The 25184-nt window shown below is 46.9% G+C and overlaps 1 protein-coding gene across 2 annotated transcripts in view; it reads right to left on the reverse strand.

Annotated features, from left to right (window-relative positions):
- Positions 1-25184, reverse strand: part of SSH2 (slingshot protein phosphatase 2) — a 141891-nt gene that overhangs the window by 22497 nt on the left and 94210 nt on the right. For both annotated transcript variants that reach the window (XM_056865375.1, XM_056865376.1), the window contains 5 exons: positions 16798-16901; positions 15957-16021; positions 6633-6754; positions 2514-2582; positions 1596-1661 (listed from right to left, as the gene is read on the reverse strand). In XM_056865375.1, the coding sequence (XP_056721353.1) occupies positions 1596-1661; positions 2514-2582; positions 6633-6754; positions 15957-16021; positions 16798-16901 (426 nt within the window). The remainder of the gene's footprint in view (positions 1-1595; positions 1662-2513; positions 2583-6632; positions 6755-15956; positions 16022-16797; positions 16902-25184) is intronic.

Here is a 25184-nt window from a genome sequence, read left to right on the forward strand (position 1 = left end):
GTTTTCAAAAACCATCTAAGCCACTGGGCATCAAACCCTTTGGCACTAAGTTCCATAAGCTTAATATGTACTGTAGGAAAAAGTACAGGGTGTCCACATGAAACCTTTACCACTTGAATAAGTACTGGTTACAAATGGGGCCACATAACATAACACAGTTTTTTGCATATGGTAAAGCAACTCAGAAAGTTTATTTCAGCAAAAAAAAAAAAAGTATTAGAATCATAGCGTTGGAAGGGACCACGAGGGTCATCTAGTCCAACCCCCTGAACAATGCAGGAAATTAACAACTACCTCCCCCCACATCCCCAGTGACCCCAACCCTCCCCGCACCATGCAGGATCCCACAATATAGAATCATAGAAATTCCAGGGGACTAGACAACTGACCTATGCTTCAACAGATCACAGATACTATTGCAACAGCAGAAGCAAGCTTGAGAGACCCTACACAGTTAGAATATCGATTTGATCCCCTCCAGGCAACAAGGGGGCTCATATTGAAGTGGAGTCTGGATAACTGTTTGTAAAAATAAACTCTTGGACATGTTCTATTTGATAAAGCAAACTTTATTACTATGCGTTTTGTTCTGCAGTAAAACAGTTTGATTCGAGTCCATTATCAGGGTAAAAGCTTTCAAGAGCCGAAGCTCAATAGCACGTGTCTGATGAAAGGAGCTTTGTCTCTCGAAAGCTTATATCCTTGAAACTCTTGTTGGTCATTACAGTGCTACTGGATTCAAACCTAAAAGTTGTAAAGGCTTCAATTGGACACGCTGTCCTTCCTTATGTCGGTACCTTATGTTTCTGCCAATCAACCAACTTCATTGTGTGTCCTCTCCCCATACACACTGGAGCACACACCTTTCAGGAAACCTTGTCCACTGTTACTGATATTTCTCAGTGGAAACCCCTTGCTAAGCTGCTGATGGATGCCAGAGGCTTTTTGGGTACAGTTTGGAAGCAAACGCACGACGTCACAACTTAAAATAGGGCTCTCAAGCTGCGGCATTCTCCTGAACCATTCCTGCGACATGACACTCCCAGAAGCCACCATGCCAAAACTCACCATCCGGGGGGTTAAAATCTGCCCAAGAAGCTGGGTATTTGCAAAATGCTTAGAGAGATGCTTTCTAAGAGTGGGCACAACGCCGCTCCTATTCCAAGACTCAAGATCTAACTTTCACTGTGACCTAAGGAGGTCAGGCTAAAATAACCCCAAACCACCCTCTACACACACACACACACATACACACACACACACACATTTCCAATCTACTGGTAACATAACTCTGCAGTGCAAAGGGATTGTGAGTCACCAAATGCACCAACAAAAACCCCTTAACAAGGAATGCCCTACAAGGAAAGGAAATCGACCCAGGCGGCCAAGAATACGAGACTCAAGGAGCTCGTTCTTCGAAGTGCCCAAGAGACAGAGAGAGAGACCCTGACCAGAGGGTCTCTCTGCTTTTGGTTTTTTCTGAGAGTAGCCCATCCTGCTTGGTTGGGGGGGGGGCTTCTTAGAGCATCTGGCAGGCAGTAGCTAGAGACCAAAGGCTGGAATTTTTGACCACGGCCTGTGAAAGTTCTTTTTACCACATGGCTTGCACCGACACCGGCTTGAAGATGTGCACTCTGTTGTCCGTCGAGACGCTGAAGCCCCTTAAAAGAAGAAGAAAACAGAACTGTGCTTAGAAAAGAGGGGACTTGAATGCACAGGCAAGAGGGTCATAGAATTATAGAGTTGGAAGGGACCGCTACGGTCATCTAGTCCAACCTCCTGTACAATGCAGGAAATTCACAACCACCTCCTCCCCTTACATCTCCCCCAGTGACCCCTACTCCATGCCCAGAAGATGACCAAGATGCCCTCCCTCTCGTGATCTGCCTAAGGTCATAGAATCAGCATTGCTGACAAATGGCCATCTAACCTCTTCTTAAAAACCTCCAGGGAAGGAGAGCTTACCATCTCCCAAGGAAGCCTGTTCCACTGAGGAACCGCTCTGTTAGAAAATTCTTCCTAACGTCTAGATGAGAACTCTTTTGATTTAATTTCAACCTGTTGGTTCTGGTCCGTCCTTCTGGGGCAACAGAAAACAACTCATCACCATCCTCTATATGACAGCCCTTCAAGTACTTGAAGATGGTCAACTGGCAATCGGCCGGCATTCCCACAGCGGAGAGGTAGAAGAGGAGTCCAGCACTGGGCTTGGCTTTGTGGCAACTGTAGCAACCCCTTCTGAATTGGCTCTGGAGGACTGCCACTGAGACTTGGCCCTAGAGCACTCTGCTTCCCTGCAAGCAAGTTGGAGAGAAGCCAAGAAGCAAGGCCAGCTTCTCCCTGGGGTTCATGTCCCAACACCACTTGATCAACACTATTTCCAACTAAATGTAGCCACTTAAGTGGGAATTCATGTCAGAGCAAAAGGTGGTTGTTGTTTTGTTTGCACGAGGGGACACCAGGAAGGATGCAGAGGCTCAGAAGCATCTGTCCCGTCACAAAACGGCTCTTACCCATCACCGTCCAGATGAATGAGGGCATCGCTCCAGAGCGGCAAGACCAGCCCCATTGTACACACGCTGCTGAGAAGAGGAGAAAAGAGAGCGGGGGGTGGGGGGAGGAGAAAGAGAGAGAGAAAAAACCAATGAAGAGGTGGACCTTTTTCACTTGCTGTCAAGGTCACAGAAGGGTGACCACTAAGCTGACCTAGGCGTATTCTCAGCTCTTCACCTGCAGGACAGGTGGCCATTGCCGGGGCAGGCTTCTCAGCTCCCGCCCCGACTGGCTTCTGAAACCAGCCATGTCTCCAAAAGAGTTCCAACCCAGATCATTCCTGCTCACCCCCTTCATTCAAGGAGCTGGCTGGCGGCAGGCCGGGCACCATCCCCGCTGCCCCAAAGTACACTCCGAGGGCCATGTCTGCCTCTGCTCTTGCTTCTGGGGGGAAGGCAATCTGGGCCTGGGGTCCCCAGATGCTGACCACTGTCTAAAGCCCCCTCTTCAGCAAAGAAAGCTCTCCACAAGGCACTGTGCATTCTGTGACCTTACCCCCAGCGCCTAAGCACAGAAAGGGGCACTGGATCCTACGGTTGGAGTTTTCCCTTCAGAGGGCCACGATGATATGGGGTAGGTTCCCCCAGGAAGCCAGCCAGCTGCATGTCTGATGCAGTTTACAGAAGGCTTCTTTATTCACCAAAGTTTTGCTAATTGAGTGAAGCCTCAAAATGCAAAGTCTAGGCTGGACAGCTTCAGAATGAGAGGATGTTTCCCTGAATCTGGAAAACCAGCATCTCAGGAAGGTTCTCTTCCCTTACATGCTAACTTTCTATGAGCAAGAAGCCCTCTCCATGCAGACACATTCAGTTTTGTGATCTTTGCATGCAGTCTGAAGTCATACAGCCCAACTCCAAGGGCCACCACCTCATCGGCTTTTTTTTTTGGTGGTTCTCCAATTTCTCTTCTGGGCTGATGCTGTTTAGGCACATGGATAAAACTTATGCCCTGCTCTTCCTCTCCAGTACATGCAGCTTTTTCAAAAAAGGCCACCAGATGGGTGGTAGTGCCACAGATGTGTGTATACACTCACCTTGCGGATGCCTCCGCCAAACAGGTTTTGCAAGTTTGTATGCCTCTGTAAAAGTCTGCAATACCTGTTTGGCCAGAGCCAACCATGGGACAAAAAGAGGTACACGTGTCCCCTAAACCTCTTAAACCACTTTCAACTCTCTTGATTGCCTTCTTCCAGCGGTTACTTATTTGTTTTTTCTAATTCTCGTAGAGATTGTTCCAACTGCACTTTTTCACGGCTTAGCTCTCCCTAGCACCTTTGGGGCCACAGCCAAAGGGTTAACACAAAGGAAGTGTGGTGGACAAGAACCCAGACCATCTGCTTGGCAGACAGTCTCCCCTCCCCCACCAACAAGGAGTGAGAGCTGCTCAAAGCTATTTGTGCGAAGCAAATCAGATGAGCTCATGGAAAAAAGGCACCTCTCTGAAAAGCCTCTCCGGGGGCCAGGGATATTTTTAGGGATGCCCTCCACCCGTGCTGCCATCAAAGCCCCCAGCAACAAAGCTAAACTGAGTTTCTAAATGCCGAGCTGGTCACAGGGAAGGGAGATGCAGCACCCGAGCAAGAGGCAACACACACAACTCCAGAGGAGGCATGGTCTACGGAGTCGGACCAGAACAGTCCTGATGGTTTCCCCAGGGTGCTCAACGAACCAGAGACAAGGTCATCTACCCCGTTCCCTGGCAGGCTCCCAACCAGAAGCATGAGGGTGCTTTCCAGCTACTGCCTGTCCTCCCTGCTGTCTCTCAAACATTCCCATTTCACTTTCTCTCTTGTGGGAAACAAACTGGCCAGTTTATTGTTGCATCGTTTTGAGTTTTCTTTTAAAAGGCATTCATTTTTCAATGACATTAAAAAAAAGGCATATAGACAGCAAGGTCAATAACAGCATATAGACCCAAAACCCCAAAGGGTCAGATCGGATCTTTCTTTGGACAGGGCCAGAGACAGCCAGCATGCTGTAGTGGTTCGAGCATCAGACTAGGATCTATCTGGCAGTACCAGGATTGAATCCTCACTGTGTCGTGGAAGCTTACTGGGTGACCTTGGGCCAGTCATATATTCTCAGCCTAACCTACCTCACAGGATTGTTGCAAGGATAAAATGGAGGAGAGGAGAATTATGTAAGCCACCTTGGGTCCCCACTGGGGACAAAGGGGGACTATAATGAAGTAAATAAATATTCCAGATTGGAATATTTGGAAATGGTGAAAGGTCCCCCCACCCCGACAGCTTCAGTTCTGCACTTCTGAGTCTGTCTTTGCTGCTATTATTATTGCTTAGCTTTGATGTTAGAAAGGCATCAAAAAATGATCAGAGCAGCCCCGGGTTTTGGCAGCCCCCCACCCCAGTGACTGCAGTGTTTAACTGGGGGGGGGGGGTAGGAAAGAAGAAGAAGAGGAAGAAGAGTTGGTTTTTATATGCCGACTTTCTCTACCATTTAAGGAAGAATCAAACCGGCTTACAATCACCTTCCCTTCCCCACAACAGACACCCTGTGAGGTGGGTGGGGCTGAGAGAGCTGTGACTAGCCCAAGGTCACCCAGCTGGCTTCATGTGGAGGAGTGGGGAAACAAAATCCAGTTCACCAGATTAGCCTCTGTCGCTCATGTGGAGGAGTGGGGAATCAAACCCAGTTCTCCAGATCAGAGTCCACCACCCCAAACCACTGCTCTTAACCACTACACCACGCTGGCTGAACAAAAAGAGATTAAGTGCTAGCTGCCAATGGTGGGGTGGGGTGGGGAGTACAAAGTGCAAGCAAGCAACAAAACCAACAACCAGTGCAGTTTGGTGGGTGTGACCTCTGCCAGATCGATTCTTGGGGGGGGGGGAGTGGCTGAGGTCAAGTTCCTGTTAATTCCTTGCCTGAAAAGGGGGGGTGTTCTTCTCAGTATTAAGTTGAAACAGAAGGAAATAAAGGTCTCATGCAAGATTGAGGTTGTACTCTGAACTTTTTTTTTTAAAGGGTGTTGCTACCAAATTTTGTAGCTCTGCTATTGCACCTCAAAAACATAGGTTTTGATTTCAATTCTCCTTTGTGTGAATCAAACCCACAAGTCTCTATTCTTGTGGCATTTTCCATTTCCTCACGTCCATTTCCCCTGCAAAGTTCACACCATTTTAAAGTTATTTTTGCGTGTATCAATGGTATAAAAAGAACATCTCGGCAGCAAACTAATTGAGAATGGAAGCAGCAAAAGGGGGCGAAATGAAAAACACTCAGGAGAATTACTACGTTTGAAAACAGAAAGAAACAAAAAAGGTTGATTTGTGCACCCCTCTTCCAAATTGAAAACCAATCAAGATTCAGCACCAGCTCAAACTCTGTGGCCAGAAAAACTGAATTCTGCATTCTACTATAAGTTGTACGAGTGAATTTACATGGGTGCCTCTCAAGATTTAGGCTTGTACCTGAGCCCCCTTCTGCCACGGCTGAAAAGACTAGTCATCCATCACTCTCTGGCCTTCCCTAGTGAAAAACCGCTATCGTCCACACCCTTCATACATAGCCTTGGAGGCAAGACACACATGCAGTACAATAAGAACACATACTAAGTGCATGTGCGTCCCATTTGAACTCTCAAAACCCACCCGACCTTCCCAGGCTGATTCCCAATCCAATCAATAGCTGCCAGCCTCTTCTGCAAATCTGAGTGACACTTGTTTCAAAATGATCCAAGTTAGCGGCGAGTCACAACAATCATGTGGCAGTGAACTTCATGAGTTAATTGTGCGTTATGTAAAAGCGTATTCCATATGGCCACCCTGCATCTGCTTCCAGTCAGGCGTACCAAGTGGACCTGTGTTTTAGGGTTATGGAAGAGAAAGAAGGATTTTTCTACCCACCATATCCACACTACCCCACTTTATCCTTTAGCTATCTTTTTCTCATACCAAGAAGCCCCAAGTCCTGCTGTCTTTCCTCATAGGGCAAATTTCTCCAGCCCTTTGGCCATTTTATTGCCCTTTTCCAGCTGGTGCGGCATCCTCTTGGAAACAGAGCAACCCAAACAGTGCCCAATATGCATCCCAGTCAACTGTCTCCAAGCAGACAGAGTACCTGTCATTGGATGAGAAATCCATTCCGAGGACAATGCTTTCCTCCGTGTCTTGCCGACCGTTGGTCGAGACCACCACCATATATCGTGTGCGGTTCTGGTATGTGCTTTCCAGTCTTACAGCCTAGGAGAACAAAAAGAAGCTGTTATCCACAAACAGGGGCTTGGGATTCTACGTGCCTCGAACCGACAGAGGCACTGTGCTTTAACAGCAACCAGACATACAGATATTCAAGACAAGGAAGTCCCCCCTCCCATTCCCTGCATCTGCACCCTGGGAAACTGCAGCACAACTGGGTAAGTCACCTCTTGAACAGCTGCAGGCCAGAGGAGCTTCAACACCTATGAAAGCTTTCGACTGAGCAACAACTGACTGTCCCAACAGAATCGCTTCTCTTTGCCAGAGTCTACTCCATCTTACTTCTGACTTGGCAAGCACTGGATCTGACCCCGCAGAGGAGCCAGTTGCACACAGAAGCCTGCCAAGGGAGCCCTGAAAAGCCCTGAAAAAAGAGACGGGCCTGGGAAGATACCCTCATATCTGACTGCTGGCCCATCTCGCTCAGTATTGCCTCCTCTGACTGATTGCGACTCACCACGGTCTGAGGCAGAAGACGGTCTTGCCCAAGACCTGCTATGTGAGATCCTTTAAATGACAGGGATTGAACCGGGCCCTCTACCCCTGAGATACTGCATACCCCGCCCCTGCTCAGATGCCCAGAACGAATCACTGGCAGAAAACATGACACCATAAACAAAATAAAAGTTCCCAGCTCCAGTGTTCGCCAATGTTTGTGCCACGGGAAGGAGAATTCTGAAACCTGAGCCGCCTTGAGCCCAAGTAGGTTGGGAAAGGGCCGAGTATAAATAAAAAATAAACCTGCATCAATCATATTTATATAAATAACGTAAATAAATGAAAATATTAAGAACATCTGCAGATCTCCTGCTAGCCACAGAGGAGAAACTGTTCTCCACAGATATCCCTCTCCATCCTATTAATATTTCACTGTGAACAGTTCATGCGCTTTCAAATGGTTCCTTGGCACTGTAAGGAACTTGTTCTTTTTTTTCATTTTAAGTGAAAGCTCGGATTCTCAGGATACTGACAGGTAATATGCACAGCTGCGGTGTTCCCTCTGAAGTCTGGTGCACCTTTGCAAGGGGCAGAGGTGACAGAACAGACTGCAGGTGGAGGATCATCTCTAGAAATGCTCCCCATGTTAAAAAAGCATCAACACAGAAAGCAAAATGGGTTCATGTGTGTGGGAGACCTCCCTTTCTCTTTCTCAGCTAAGCTTAGCTTTCTGTCAGCATGGAGTTCTTTTTTTGCGAAGGAGCAAGCAAAGATGGCACTCGCCACCTGTAAACTCAAGTGGCACAAGCCCTTCTGCCACCGCCTTCTTTGGCATCTTTGACCCAGGCAGTCTAGTGAATCAAGGGAGTAAGCCCGTGGCGTGCAGAGGCATTCTGGCTTCATCCAGAATTGTTACCTGGAGCTAAGCCCCAAGAATACCCAGGGGATACCTCCATCCCTCACCAAAACTGAAGGCCGCCTTCAATACACCTTCTGCTTCCTCTCCTTTGCAAAAAAGAAAAAGGAAAATGCAGTCGGTCTACAGAGCAGGAAACAGAAACTGCTTAAAAATGGAGCAGACAGACCACGGAAGTCGTGCTCCTGCGCTGTTTCCTTCCCTACTGACCAAGAATAGCCAGCGAAGTTCAGCCGGCGGCTGCTTGAGCCTCTGGCAAGGGCTGACTCAGCACCGGCAGGCTATATATACTGGCCCCAGCCCACGGCGCGTCACTGCTGATGCGGCATGCCAGGAAGCCTTCATCACACGGCGCAACCTGCTTCCAAGAAACCCGGCGGAATCTGATTTGAGTGGCCCAAAGTTGGCCCTGGGCGGAGGGGCCAAGGCACGGTGAGGGGTCACCACCGCAGGGGTGTGCCGTGGACAGGGAGTGCGCCTTTGGCTAACACGGCATAACTTTTGCAAGCCCGCTGGCTTTGCTGCTGGGTATTTTTTATATAAAGTTTTTATTTTCAAAAGAATAAAGTAGTGGTCATTAAAAAAAAAGGGTAGGGTGGGATGGGGGATTACAATAATGCTTCATAAATCTTATCTACTGTTCAATTATATCAACAAAAGTATGTACCCTGGGTGTAAATATACCTTATATCCCGATACATTCTAAAGTTTACGGTGTTTATTGTCTATTTCTATATTTCTGTTAAGCTTAAACAAAAATACATTTTAATAACACAGTTTTGATGTTCTCCATATCAAACTCCTCATAACTTATGTTGTTCTCACGTAAGCATAATAGAGCCTCCATTTTAAAATAAATTCTTCTCTGGATCTTTTATTTACCAGATTAAGTTAGTTTTGCCATCACAGCATATTTTGCAAAATTTGCTCTTCCATTCTTTTATATCAGGACTTTCATCCAATTCCCATTTCGCAGCTAGTACCACTCTGGCTGCGCTGCTAGGTATTCAATCAAGCAATCAATTGACCTTTATTGGCATATACTCAGAAACATGACGTAAGCAGTACACAAAATTCACTGCCCATACATTTTCGATTTAAATATGGTTTAGACTTTAGTCCTAATATTGACAACTTCCATCAAAAATTCTGCCACCTTTAAAGTGACTTCAGGAATAGTATCATTCAACAAAAACCAGCATACAGAGAATTCTTGGCTAGATTTCATTTTATCAATCAAGGGTAGAATTGTTTTTTTACGAGGACAATCGTGCAGGTGGCAGTTTATGATTATATGCTGTAGCGTATCGTGTTGACTCAAGCCACATACACATAATCTTTTCTCAAAAGGAATATCTTTAAATCTGCCATTTAGTACCGTTGAAGGGAGGGCATTCAGCCTGGCGAGCATAAATGCCCTCTGTTGAAGGGGCCTGGCAAGCATAAATGCCCGTCATTGAAGGGGTTCCTTAAGTACATCAGGTATTCTTAAAGTAGCACAGAAAAATACATAGAAGATGGACTGGGGTATCCCCCCTTACTTATGGTATCAGGTGCTTGGGACAAGCACAAAGGGAGGACCCTGATTGTGAGCTCCCCAGAAACATCTGGCAAGCTGAAGTTGGAACCAGAATGCAGGACTAGATGAACCTTTGGGGGGTCTGATCCAGCAGGGCTCTTATAGTACACGGCCACTGACAAAGGCGTACCCACAAGGATATCCTGCTCTGAAGAGTTCAAAATGAGAAATGCAGACCATCTCTCTCTCTCTCTCTCTCTCTCTCTCACACACACACACACACACACACACACACACACACACACAACTCACTCCTAGCTACCCTGAGCTCCTTCAAGCAGCAAGCGGATTAGCGTAATCTAATTTGCTCTGCTAAACCAATCTGGATAGCTGTAATTAACAGGGTGGTTTTGACACAGGATCACCGCTCAGCAAGCAGGAGCCAAAAAGGTCCGTTCGGCCTCCAGCCACGGAAATGGGATTTGGTGAGCTGCGAGAGGTTGGGAACAAGTTCATTACTCTTCCTGTTTTAATAACTGGGATCTTTTCCCACTCTCTATGGCTGCTCCTTACAGAACTTTGCTTCATATGTCATCCAAACTGGAGCAGAACATCGCCCTCTAATCGTCCACCTTCCAGGTTTTCCTCCGCGGTGCTCTTATCTTTCCAAAGATCTTTTTTTGGGGGGGGGACATAGTCCAGCTGTGTTTGTACACTGTGTAGGGAGGGAGCTGCACATTTTTGAATGCCTTGTACACATCAGCACCATTTTCTTTGCCAATAGGGTAAAGCGAGAGCCTATGAAGTAATGGTTAAAATGCTGGATCTGGGAGTACAGAGTTCAAATCCCTGCTCTGGCATGGAAGCTTGTTGGGTGATCTTGGATCAGTCACTCTTAGACTAACCAATCTCATAGAGTTGTGAAAATAAAATGGAGGGGAGAACGTTGTAAGTTGCTTTGGGTCACCACTGGGGAGAAAAGTAGGGTATAAATATGTAAATAAATAAGTAGCTTCACTACCAGAGAGCCAGCGTGATGTAGTGGTTAAGAGCGGTGGTTTGGAGCGGCGGACACTAATCTGGTGAACCGGGTTGGTTTCCCCACTCTTCCCCATGAAGTCAGCTGGGTGACCTTGGGCAAGTCACAGCTCTCTCAAAGCTCTCTCAGCCCCACCTACCTCACAGGGTATCTGCTGTGGGGAGGGGAAGGGAAGCAGATTGTCAGCCAGCTTGATTCTCCCTTAAGTGGTAGAGAAAGTCAGCATATAAAAACCAACTCTTTTTCTTAGCCTAACCGACCTCCATGTGTACTCCAGGGATAACAGACCCACGTGAGCTCCTTGGAGGAAGTTCAGCATAGAAATGGACCCAGTGGGTAACCATCCAAGGCAGCAGCTGGATGAACACCCACCAGGCCCTGAGGTGATGGCCCACACAGGTTGCCCCTACTGGGGGCACCAAGTCTTGGAGGCGGACAAGGCCTGGGACTGAGGCAGGCGCGGGCTATGCTGTCATGGAGGGGAAGCAGTACACAAGAATGTATCAACAATAAACAATGCTGACCTAGAGCGTCCGGAAAACTCGCTGGTACTCCAAACTTTTTAAACTTATTTCTTTGCCGATTAAAGGGACCTAAGCCTATTTATTTTAGTAGGCCACGTATACCAAACTTATATTAACCTACCCACACTATAAAATTGCAACTTTTCAGACCTGCCAAAAATCGTCCTAACACAGCATCCCAGCAGAACCCAGCTGCCCTGGCATGGCTCAGCCCTAGATGAGTATCAGACTCAAGTGTGGGACAAAGCACTGGATAGTGGCAGTTGTCAAAGACATCTGGGAAAGCTCAACCCATTTGCTGGCGCCTGGTGGGCGTCCGCTCATAAAAAGCCATGACGCTGCCTTCCGTCAAAGCCGTTCACTGCCTCTTCTGCTTCAAGACTGTCAACATTTCAACATCCTGTCAAAGCTCCACATTTTCATAAGGGATTTGCATGAGGGTAGAGAGGGGTGCCTCCCAAGTGAGTGGAGGACAGGGAGCTGAGAGTGGTAACCAGACATCAAAGACGGCAGTCGGGATACAAAACGATCTTGATAGGCTCTAACGAAGAAGGGCCAAGAACTTTAATTTCAACACGGATAAATGTAAAGTCTTGCATTCGCATACAAAAAACAATGATGGCACAAGCAGAGAATGGGGGAGAGCTGGCTTGGCAGCAGGACCTATGGAAGGGATCTAGGCACCTTAGCTGACCTTTTGCTGAACATGCGCCACCCAAGTGATGTGGCTTCTTAAAAATCAAATGCAATCTTAGACTGCATAAAGTGAAGCCAAGGTGTCTGGATCATGAGAAGTCATAATTCTTTTCTCTTCGGTGTTGCTTAGGCCCCCTCTGTAGGACGTGTCCAGTTCCAGCCACCACATATGACATCAGCAAACTACAGCATGTCCAGAGGAGGGCGACAATAAGGGATATGGAACCCAAGATTGAAAGAGATGGGTGTACTTAGCCTACGGAAGAGAAGACTATGAGGAGATGTGATCACTGACTTCAAATATCTGTCCTGTAGAAGATGGAGCCAACTTGTTCTGGCTTGACTTGGAGAGCAGGACTAGAACCAATGGGTGGAAGTAGCAAGGAAGCAGATTTCAGCTAAACATGAGGAGAAACTTCTCATTGGTAAGAGTTGTTCAACAGTGGAAAAGACTGTCTCTTTAAGCAGAGACTTGGGGCCGAGTGCTAAAGATCCCTTTTTCAGACTGGCTGTGTCCCTGCTCTCTTCAGTCAGTGGACTCCTTGGTACATAGCCTTTTGCATTGTCCTTACGTACACCAACTTAGGCTAAAATGGATTATACCACGTTTTAACAAATGGTCCACATCTTCTTGAGCAATTTTGGAGCAAAAGGTTCAGTTCCTCTCAGAGGACTCTGACCCTCAGCGTACTTATTTTTTGGAGGCTGCAGAGAAAAGGCGAAGGGAGGTGTTTTTAGAGATGGGTCTTATTTAAGTTTTATTGTTTTATTGTTCAAGACCTTGGTCTAAGAACAGGGGGAAAGAAAGAAAGCAGAGGCTTGGATGGCAATCTGTCAGAGAGAGCAATCCTGTGCCCGGGTAGGGGGCTAAAGGACATGGCTTCCAAAGACCTGTCCAGCGCTAACACTCTATGACTCTACTCAGACTGTACTCAGTGGCTCACCAAATCTCAGACAAAGGAGACCATGGTAGAGATGCTAGGGGTTGAACCTGGGACTGCCTGCATGCTGCTGACCCTTGGTCTGACCTCACAGTAGATGTCTGAGATATAAAGCTGCCTTATACCAGATTAGATTATCAGTCCCTCTAGCTCAGCCTTGCCTGCTCCAACTGGCAGCAGCTCTCAAAGGTCTCAGGTACAGAAGAGCCTTTCCCGACACCTGCAACGTGGAATCCTTTTTAGCTGGATATGCTAAGGATCGGACCTGAGGTTCTCTCCATGCAAAGCACACACTCTGCCCACCAAGCTATATTTTTGAGAATTCCTGCTGCGCGATGCAGTTAGCAGAGATTCTCTCACCCACCAAATGTCTCCTCCCAGCCCCAAGCATGCTCCAAAACACCACTGCTTTACTAGGTTGATACCTGCACACATAGTATATGAGAGAGATATATTAACCAGTATTACAACTAGAACCTATTATACCAGATGTCTGAGTAATTGGGAAGCGATTTTACAACATATACACATGCCTGGTTGGGGTTGAACTGTTCATATTTATTATTGTATTTCTGTAAAGGTGTGCAGGCTTAACAAGGGTTTTAATTAACCACTGATGAAGGCCCCATAGGCCGAAACGCGTTTGGTATGTGGTTATAGTTATCAACATCAGGAAATGCCATTGTGCTATTTTAATGCTTTTAAATAATTTTAACTTTTACATAGCACTTCCAATAAATTATACTTTCAGTATTTATACATAGACTTATATATATTTTCTTTTCACCCAACCTTGGGTACCCAGCTTCTGTTTTTAGGTTGGGTTTTATTCCCCTCCTTTTTTTCTTGCACTCAAAAACTTAATCACTTTCAAGATCTATTGTTTAAGAATAGGTATTATAGAATGTCTTATCTCCGCTCCAGTGAAGATCTTGTTATAGATATGGAGTAATGATTATGTATGGGGAGTGTATGTTTTATTGGTTCTTGTAGGTTATCCGGGCTGTGTGACCGTGGTCCTTCAGTGTCCTTCAGTGTTACTCCTCTGAAGATGCCTGCCACAGCTGCTGGCGAAACGTCAGGAAAGAAAATACCAAGACCACGGTCACACAGCCCGGATAACCTACAAGAACCAATGAACTCTGACCGTGAAAGCCTTCGACAATATTTTGTATGTTTTATGTTTGTATGTATGTTTTATGTTGTTATAAAATTTAAAAAATTAAGTAAAAGAAAAACACGTTTGGAGGGGGTGTTCAAAGTCTAGCAGCCACTCTCACGGTTCTCCCTCTGCCAAGGAAAAAGAGTAAATATAGCCTCTCTGAAGGTATCTGCCTGCTACTGGGATTACTGGTAAGCCAGAAAGCTGGCATGGATGGGGAGCAAGGATTCCAGGACTGAAGAGACTCCAATGGATGGGTATTCCAGCGTCAAGAGCCATTGGTTAGCACGCCTGACTGGCATCTGGGAGGCCCAGGTTTGGAACCCACTTTGCCATGGAAGCTTGCTGGGTGACTCTGAGCCAGCCACACGCCCTCAGCCTAACCTAACTTGCAGGGCTTTTGCAAGGATAAAATGCAGGAAAAGAGAATAATATCAGCCACTGTAGGAAGAAAGGTGGGGTATAAATGAATCAAATGAAAAAAAAAATCCAGATCAGTTCATTTCATAGGCTTTTCCTCTGAAAGGCCTAATCCTTAAGATTTTGAAGGGCTCTTATAATCAATGGCAGCACTTAAGGAAAAAACAAACAAACTTGTGCATTAAATCCTTCCAAATTCTACACCATGAAAAGCTGGATTCTGAGACCCACATAAATTATGAAACTGTGCATCCATTTTGCATAATCACAGAAAGGTACAACAAGCCTCACTGCCTGAAAACTGCTCAACATCATGTTTTGAGATTGGTATACAAATTCTTGAGGAGCAAACATTGCTCCTTCTTCAAGGCCTATATTTGCCTCCCAAAGGGCTGGAAACTTGGTTTTCTCAGGGCAGGGCTCAGATAAGTCGCTGATCTGTGCAGATTTCCAGACATCTTTCGTTTTGTTTAAAAGCAGCTACAGGAAGCGTGGATTCGGACGGAAGCTATGGCACTGGGATGGGTGTGCGTGCTTAACACCCTGCACCATTTCTTGGATCAAAATTCCTAACCCTAGGAAGACTCAAGGGGTCTTGATCCAGTCTGGAGTCCCACAGAGCTATTTCCTGTTTCAAAAATGCCGATAAAATCTATTCTTGGGTTTCCCAGTGTCACGTCTAGCTTGGATACTGCAGGCAGGCAAAGAGCTTTGAGAATGCAAGAGAAGCTCTGCTCAAGTTCCAAACAATGTAAGTACAAAATGCCCGTTGCTGCAATGGGTACAGTACGCTCAGAGGGAGGATCTCTATTGCAGAGACCCCAAACTGCAACCCACAGAACTCTATGGGAACTCAGCCATCGGCCTTCTGCATAACCCCAACACTTTTATTTGCATCGTCCCACCTTGCATTTGGTTCCTTGGGAACTGGCTGTCATGACAGAGATTATGACATTCTGTCCCTGAGAGCTGCTGGTTCCCCAAAACCATTCCTGACCACTCTTTGGGAGGGGGGGGAGAGAATCATGTTATGCCCTCTCCAGACCCAGGAAGAAAGGCCATTTGCTTCGTGAGCTAATATTCCGAGAACTTAACAGTGCTGTGTCACTGGCCCACGTTCATTCAAACCGACCATCAAACGGTGGCCCCTGCGTGATCTCAGCTCTCTACATTTAGTGCAGCACAAAGAGACCCCATTGTCCTGGCTGCACGGCACCCCTCTTTCTGCCTCGAGGAAGGCTAATTTATCAAATAAACCAAAGTAACAGCCCACAGAAACATACAATGTCGCCAGTGATCTGGCAGAACAATCATCTCCTGAGCTGCCAGCGGCCTTGATTAATGCTGAGCACCCCTCGCTGTTTGATGCTGGAAGAGCTTGGCAGGATCGGACTACGTGAGCCTTCTGTTACCTGGCTTTACGCTTTGGGGAGGAAGGGGGTGGGGGCTTGGAAGCGGTCCCCCAAATCTCCAAATCTTCCACCAGAAAGCGCAAGGATTCAGCTGTTAACAAAGAGAGGGAGGCGACCTACCAGCCGGATATTATCTTCTGGCCGGAGAAGCATGAACATGGCTTGAAGGTGCTGCTGAAGGTCCCCTGGAGCAGAGAAGGAAGAAGAAGGAGAAGAGTTGGTTTTTATATGCCGACTTTCTCTACCACTTAAGGAAGAATCAAACTGGCTTACAATCGCCTTCCCTTCCCCTCCACACAACAGACACCCTGTGAGGTAGGTGGGGCTGAGAGAGTGTGACTAGCCCAAGGCCACCCAGCTGGTTTAATGTGTAAGAGTGGGGAAACCAACCTGGTTCACCAGATTGGCATCCATTGCTCATGTGGAGTGGGGAATCAAACCCAGTTCTCCAGATCAGAGTCCACCGCTCTAAACCATCATTCTTAACCATTACACCATGCTGGCCCCGTGGTGTAGGATGCATCAGGAAGCAGAGCAGACGTCCCTGTCCCCCTCCCCTGGTTGTTGCATTTACACCTGAGGCTTCTCGCCCTGTTTTACCTTCAGGGGACAGTAAGGGTATGCTCATGAAAGGCAGCCTGGAAACGATTTCCAAGCAGTCTTCACTGGAACGGTCCAGCCTGCCAGAGTACGATCTATCAGGGAACCACAGCTGGGGACTGCCTGGCTCCAACAGGTTCTCTATTGGCTTGGCCCAGGGACGGTATTTGTAAAGATAGGCGACTTGAAGTGGGAAGTTGACAGAGAAAATGTAGAATAAAAAAGGGCCATTTTTCCTATGCCTCTCTTGGAGACAGGCGAGGGGTAAAGGAGAGACAGACTCATCAGAAGGGTTAACATCTGAAACCAGCTCCGCAGGAGCAGTGTGCCCAAGTTCCTACCAGAAGGGAGGGTGAATTACCTGCATGCTTGTTGCGCCGATGGCTGATCCGGGGAGTTGAGGAACCATTTCCACGGGGTAGGAAGAGGGCTGCGCCTTTTACCGTGAGAAAGCTTTCACTGATGCTGCAACAGAGGAAGGAGGGAGGGGAAAAGAAAGATGCAATGAACCAAAAAGGAAATTGAGATTTTTGCCTGCAGAACCAGGGTGGGGTGAGCAGGGAGGTTCCTGTCCCACCCTCCTTTTCCCCCCCTTCTGCCCCAAGGGAAGAAAACTAGAACCGGACAACACTCGTGTCTGCTTTCCTTTGCCATAATGCCCTTTGTGTGTGCACATGTGTGAAATCAAACTACAGGTTGAGCATCCCTTATCCAGACTGCTTGGGACCAGAAGTGGTCCATATTTCGCATCTTTCCATATATTGGAATTTTTGCATATACATAATGAGATATCTTGGGGATGCGACCCAAATACATTTATGTTTTATATACACTTTATACAAATAGCCTGAATGTAATTTTAAACAACATTTGTAATAATTTTGTGTACATTGAACCATCAGAAGGCAAAGATATAACTATCTCACCAGAATACCTGTATCAGCCGTTAAACAAGAGCAACAACAAACTAACTAACAACGGCAGGCTTTCAGTCTCCACTTATGGTTTGATGTACACTGTATTTTATTTTTTTAGGTGAGAGGAAACATTGAAAGCAGGCAGCATGGATCTGCCTGCCTGCCGTCTCGAAGGGTCCAGTTTTCAGATCAGTCCAGATATGGGATGTCCAGATAAGGGATACTCAACCTGTACTTTGTGACAACCTATCGTGAAGCTGATACCAAGCAAGCAATCGTGGGGTACACTGGAGCCCTAGAGATTAGGAGCCTCCAGAGATCAAGGCAGATCCAACGACTGGGAAAGCATGGCTTGAAGCGGGTGCGCAGACAATCTTGGGGTGGGGGGACGACATCCAGTGTCCAGCTCTGATGCAGCGGTAATTCTAGACAACCATCACAGCACATTGTTGGGTGAGGGGGTTTATGTATGAGAAGGGAAGAGGAGGAGCATGTGAGGCCTGAACTGAGCTCTATGGGCCCATTTCATACCATTCTGCATTTTACCAGGTGCTACCAAGTGCCCCCCATAGCCCCTTTAGCTGAGAAGTTCCAGATACTTGGATTTTTTCTTTATAAGGAAGTTGCCCCAACCCCTTGGCCACACAGATTGCTCTTTTCGGTATCTTTTGATCATTTTGCAAAAAGCTTCCCACAGTTTCCAGAAAGAAGAAGAAAGAGTTGGTTTTGATATGCCGACCTTCTCTACCACTTAAAGGAGAATCAAACCAGCTTACAATCCCCCTCCCCACGACAGGGTTGTGAGGGGGCTGAGAGAACTCTAAGACTGTGACTAGCCCAAGGTCACCCAGCTGGCTTCATGTGCAGGAATGGGGAAACAAATCACCAGATAAGCCACCGCCGCTCATGTGGAGGAGTGGGGGATTAAACCCGGTTCTCCAGATCAGACTTCACCACTCCAAACCACCAGTCTTAACCACTACACCACACTGGCTGGAAACCTTGTTGCCAATAATACAGAGGAAATTAATTGTCGAAGGTATAGTTTAAAATAACACCCATCGTCTGCTCACGTATTTATGTGAAGGGGGTTGTGTGTGTGTGTGTGTGTGGGTGGGGTGTTTCTCTCCCATTGTTCCTTGAGAACTGCCTAAGAGCACAGTGCCACATCCACCCACAGATCCAAGAATTACACGGATTTTGCTTCCAAAAAGTGCAACCTGAAGTTCTGTAAAAGGCCCGCCTTTCAAAAAACAATTCTTCAAAATGAGGGGGGGGGGAACGCACCCTTTGAGGTTAGCTGGGTTTACAAACAGACTTAAAAAAAATACACACAGAAAACAAGACATCTGCTGTCTGTTGTGAAATTCATCACATCTGTCCTGCGGTTAAGCGTCTCTCTCCTCTGCAAAATTTGAGGCTCACACTCGATTCTAAAAGACAAGTATTTTTTGTTTTAAAAACGAGTGAACCAGAAACCACACAGCTAAGCAAGCCAGAGGCTCCAGGCGCTGCCAAAAGGCCCCGGTGCTCTGAGCTTCAACACAGGAAATCTCAGCCTGCCAGCACTAATTTACCCAGGGGACCGACCATCATCTTCTGCTTTCCTTTCTGGTTAAATGTTTATTTTGCCACCTCTCCCCACAAGGTTTACTGAGGAAGTTGAATTCAAGCAACCAGTCATTGCAAAATACAACATTCATTGAACAGGAGATTAAAAAAAATAAAGCTGACGCTCAATCAAATCCTTCCTAGGGGGAAGAGAGCAAGAAAGAAGAACAAAGTACACGCAACTCACAGCACACGTAATGCCTCTCTGTGTGTTTGAAGCGGCGGCAAGACACAGCTGACTTATGGCTACCCTTTGGGGTTTTCAAGGCAAGAGAGCCAGCGTGGTGTAGTGGTTAAGAGCGGTGGTTTGGAGCAGTGGACTCTAATCTGGAGAACAGGGTTTGATTCCCCCACTCCTCCACATGAGCGGCGGAGGCTAATCTGGTGAACTGGGTTGGTTTCCCTACCCCTACACATGAAACCTGCTGGGTGACCTTGGGCTAGTCGCAGTTCTAATATCTAGTAGGGCCCTATCTTGGGTTTCTACAGACAGAGGGTGTGCCTTCAAGTATCTGGATCTCGCTCAGCGTCCCGCTTACAGCTGCCAGCTCTAGGTTGGGAAATACCTGGAGATTTTGAGGGTGGAGCCTAAGGAAGGCGGGATTTGGGGAGGGGAGAGACCTAAGAACATAAGAAAGGCCCTGCTGGATCAGACCAAGGCCCATGAAGTCCAGCAGTCTGTTCACACAGTGGCCAACCAGGTGCCTCTAGGAAGCCACAAAGACGATGACTGCAGCAGTACCTCATCAGGGTTCAATCCTACAGAGTCCACCCCAGCCCTTTTCTCCAGGGGAACTGATCTCTATAATCTGGAGATCAGCTGTAATACCGGGAGATCTCCAGGCCCCAGTGGGGGGGTTGGCAACCCTAAGTCCCTGCTGCATTTAGGTACTGCATTTGACTGATTCACTTTTATTATTGGTACTCTTAACTGGAGTTTTTAAACTGTGACTTTTTAATGGATTTTTATCATTCTCATTTTTATTTTATTTTTAAAGTCATTTTATTTATACTATAAGCCACCTTGAGTTCTACAAGGGAGAAATGTGGTTAATAAACATTTTAAATAAATTAATATGTACTGAGAAAGTCAAGCAGAAATGCATGCCCTCTCTCCAAAAGGCCTTATTTAACTGTAAACTGAAAGGCTTTAATTGATGAAGCACACAATTACTATGAAGGCTGCCTCGAGAAAGGCATGAATTAGAAGTGGGAAGCTTGATTTAAAGACAGATTTAAACCAGCTTTTTTCTTTAGGGGCCTAAGGCCATCTGTTTGGACTCCTGGCCCCACATCCAGCTTTTAGGCCCTAGGATCACATCCAGGGCTGCCCACGGTTGCCATGGACTTCCTGCCAAAGATTCCCTCTGTCTCCACCCCCCCCCCCATGTGCAGGAGAACACTCACAGGATGCCCCCCCCCAGAATTCTGCCCATCCCAAGACCTAATAATACTGGTGCACTATATGCAAACATGCAAAATAACACACACACACCCCTTCAGTCATCGGCTTCTTGGAAAAGTCTTCACCCACTAGCCCTTGCTGCCACCTAGTCACAAGGTTGCCAACTCTGGGTTGGGAAATACCTGGAGATTTTGGGGGTGGAACCTGAGGAGGGCAGGGTTTGGAGAGGGGAGGGACTTCAATGCCATAGAGTCCCGTTGCCAAAGCGACCATTTTCTCCAGGGGAACTGATCTCTATCGGCTGGAGATCAGTTGTAATAGCAGGAGATCTCCAACCACCATCTGGAGGTTGGCAACCCTACCTAATCAGAGCTTCGCCCCTCAGGTTTGGCTCTCGTTTGCAGGGGAATGAGGCAGTCTGAACCACTTCAGACTGCAGGTGGGACGATCACATGTCGAAATGCTCCCCTGCATTAAAAAAAGCCCTGCCTACAAATAGGAAGCCAGCCCAGCAGGCAAGGAGAGTGCCATGAGTAAAGCTGACCCATGACAGAGAGGGTCTTTCTCCCTGACGTGCTACCTTTCTTTCTGCAGGGACTTCTATGCGTAGGAACATTCCACGCTGGACTCTCTCACCCGCAGTCTGAAGCGCTGCAGTCCATTTTACCTCCTCATTCTCCTGCGTGTGAACAAGGCCTCAACGCACCACGAGTTGCCAGCTCTGGGGGGAAACATCTGGAAATTTGGGGGGGTGGAGCTTGGGGCAGGGTGGGTTTGGGGAGGGGAGAGACCTCAACAGGGTACAAGGCCACAGGCCCCACCCACCAAAGCAGCTATTTTCTCCAAGGAAACTGATCTCTGTAGTCTGGAGATCATTTGTAAAACCAGTTCTCCAGGCCCCACCTGGAAGTTGGCAACTCTATCCATTATGGATCGTGGGAACCCCCCCACATCTCTCCTGCCAAGTCCTTACACCCCCTCTGTTCCCATCCGCCACGACAGCAAAACGCAAGAAAGCGCAAGTGCGATTCATCACAATCGTCTCCGCTCATTCCTCTGCCATCTCCCCCACTATCAACAGCCACCCTATATACTCCTAGGGACAGAGATCTTGGCTTATGCATGTACACCGTACCAGCGCCAGCCCTGGAAGCTGCAGCGCTTGCCAAGTTCCCTGCCAACTCACAACTGGAAACTTTTTATCAGAACGCATTCACCAAGTTAGCGGGCTCTGACGGCATGAGGCATGCCAGTTCTAAGTGCTGTTTTTGTTGCTGTGCACCTCTAAGAATGCAGAAAAACAGATCATTCATGCACGAGGGTGGGGGGAATCCGGGAAGGTCAAGCAAAGCAGAACAGAACAAGCAAGAAAAGCAGCAATTGTATTAACGCAAAAACAGAAACCTGAGGCAGTAAACACAAGGACAAAGGTCTGACCCTGACTGGATTATGGGGAGGCAGCTAAATAGCCAGCCTGGGGAACACACCTTTGCTCCAGCTACGGAAATCTGAGCTTTCCACGCTTCTCCCCATAACTGCCCTCTCTGAAGATAAGTCCTGGATTAACTTTGGCACCAATTTTTAATTCGTTAAGAATGAGGCACCCACAAGCGCTGTATGAACATAGGTTGCGCTGCCACAAAAAGAGAACACGGTACCGTACGCAAAATTCTACCTCCTGAACTTTCTCTTTTTAAAATGCTTCTATAGCCCATGCGACTCTGCAAAGATTGAAGTATGTGGAACACTTGCTTCCTTAGAAAGCCTCCGCGTATTTTACAGCTTTTAAAATAAAATGTGTCATTAGCGTATAAAAACGTACCTTTTGGCATATCTCCGAAATTAAAAGTATAAACGCCTTACTGCAAAAGCACCCAGTACCAAGACAAATGCAAATTGCTGCATCCTGTGCTACTTTTGTACAAGTATGTTAACTTTTGCAATCTGAGACATTGGGGGGGGTGGGAGATTAAAACAGAACATACAATTTTTTGCGGTACAGAAAATAATGTGTCTTATTGGGACAGAAATAGTCTTCTCTGGTCATCATAGGGCTAGTGGGCATATTAGAATATGCTGTAACCCAAAACATTGGATTCTTCTTCAATGGTGTAACCATTATTCACATTACTGCATATTAATTGTGGATAAAGTTAGGTCACATATTAAAAAAACAAGATACTTGAAAATATATTGTATGTATCGACAGTGTTCACAGGAATCATCATTATCTAATGTTATACATTGTCTTTCACAAAAATCTTCATATTTATTACACATTTTAAGTGAGCAAAAAGGTCTTAAAATGCATTTCATTCATTCCAAAAAATAGGAGTTTTTTCCCCAAGACTCCCTCACAATTCTAATTTTTTCTCCTAAAAAAAAATTCCAGCTTTATTCCAGGCTTTCACGTGTCTACTTGCAGGGGGCTTTTAACACAGGGGAACATTCTAGAAAGGTGACCCTCCAAGCTGGAAGCGGTGCTGTCCACTCAACCACGTCATGTTCCTGCTTGTGTGTATCAGGCTTAAGACTTCCAGGGATCTGGGATCAGACTCCAGCACCTAACTGGCTCTCTGCCCCTCTCCCAAGACTAGATCAGCAGCATAAATGGCAATAGTGCAACTATAGAAAAGATGGGAGGGGGAATCAGAAAATTTGGTTTGATATACACAGTCTTATTCAGGCCACAGAATTCAACTCAGACCCTCCACTCCAAAAGCCAAAGCCTGGAGAGACGACAGGCTGAGAATCCCAAAAGGGACACCGCAACGGAACAAACAGAACCAGGGATGCGTCACCATGAGCTACGCGGATGCGAGAGAACAGGGAAGTGGGGCCTTCTGAGAAGGGAAGTAGCGCGCGGGCTTCCCAGCACTTTTGCAATGCGAGCCCATCAAGCGTGGGAACCTTGCTTGATGCAAACATCTGTAAACATCTGTACAGCCTGAAAGAAGGGCAGTCAGGTCGAGCACGGACTTTCTTTGCTCAGGGCTCTCTGGGGGCCTACGGAGCAAGGCAATATGCATGAACTTAGGACCTAAGGCAGCCCCAAATTGAGCTCCTAGGATATCTAGATCTGAGTTCAGTAGCACCTGAGACCAACAAGATTTTCAGGGTACGAGCTTTCCAGAGACAAAGCTCCCTTCATCAGGTACTTTTTAAAGCTCATAGCCCAAAAATCTGTCCACATATTATCTCTGACAACACAATAATTGGACCAAACAACACTAGCCATACCATCTCAATTCACTGGTTCATCTTCTGAGGTTATATATTCCATCAAGTGTCAGCAAATCCTTTCACTCTCTACATCGGTCAAACAGGGCATTCCCTTTGCTTAAGAATAAATGGACATAAATCTGAAATTAAAAATCATGACACTCAAAAACCAGTGGGAGAACATTTTAATCTTCCAGATCATTCCATTGCTGACCTAAGAGTGGCAGTCCTCAAACAAAGAAACTTCAAGGGGAAATTACAACACGAGATTGCTGAACTTGAGTTAATTCACAAGTTCAGAACAATGGACCACCCACCCCGGGCTGAATAGGAACACAGGATTCTTACCTCACCACAGATGCTAATGTTCTGCCCCTAAGCATTTCCCCTCTACTGCAACCAGGCTGATTGCAATATGTATTGTACCTCTGCATCCTTCACAAGCATTCTTTAGGACACCCCTCCCACCTTAGGACTGGATACAAAAACTCAGATCTCTGTTCTACTGCAGTCCAACATGGCCTCTGAAACTACAGAATCATAGAATCATAGAGTTGGAAGGGACCACCTGGGTCCAACCCCCACAATGCAGGAAACTGACAACAACCTCCCCACAACACCCCACCCCGTGACACCTACCCCATGCCCAGAAGATGGCCAAGATGTCCTCCCTCTCATGATCTGTCTAAGGTCATAGAATCAGCATTGCTGACAGATGGCCATCTAACCTCTTCTTAAAAACCTCCAGGGAAGGAGAGCTTACCACCTCCCGAGGAAGCCTGTTCCACTGAGGAACCGCTCTAACTGTTAGAAAATTCTTCCTAATGTAGACGGAAACTCTTGATTTAATTTCAACCCGTTGGTTCTGGTCCGACCTTCTGGGGCAAGTATACATATCCTCATGGGATATGTATAATTGCAGCATTTGACATCCTCTACTCACGAGTCCAACAAACTACAGCCAGATTCCCTTATGGACTGATGGGGGGAGTTACTTTAGGAAGAGAACCCAGCAAGCCTCTTGTAGATTTCTCCCCGCTTGCCTGCCTTCATGCATTCTGCTGGCATTAGCCTGTAACCAGCCCACCGGCTCTGCCAAATTCGCTGGGAGTAGTTCCAGACAGGGTTTGCAAGACAAAGGGGGCGAATGAGGCAGGAGAAGGCCACTTTACAAGACTGAATCTTAGTCATGAAGTGCCAGGGCTACTTAGCTTGTAGCCATGGCACAAAGGAAACACCCAAAGGATACAACTGAGCAATACCATCTCCGTGACTATTCTTCTAAATCAGTGGTCCTCAACCTTTTTGAGCCTGTGAGCACCTTTGGAATTTGGAGAGGTGAGCACAGGCAGATTACCTATTGCAATCATTTGTGGTACATTAAGAAGCTAGTGTGGTGTAGTGGTTAAGAGCGGCGGACTTTAACCTGGAGAACTGGGTTCGATTCCCTGCTCCTCCACATGAAGTCTGCTGGGTGACCTTGGGCCAGTCACAGTTCCCTCCAAACTCTCTCAGCCCACCTGGAGGCAGGAAATGCCAAAACACTTCCGAACATGTCTTGCCTTGATAAACTCTATGGGGTTGCCATAAGTC

The sequence above is a fragment of the Euleptes europaea genome, chromosome 19, assembly GCF_029931775.1.
Source record: "Euleptes europaea isolate rEulEur1 chromosome 19, rEulEur1.hap1, whole genome shotgun sequence".
Classification (NCBI taxonomy): Eukaryota; Metazoa; Chordata; class Lepidosauria; order Squamata; family Sphaerodactylidae; genus Euleptes; species Euleptes europaea.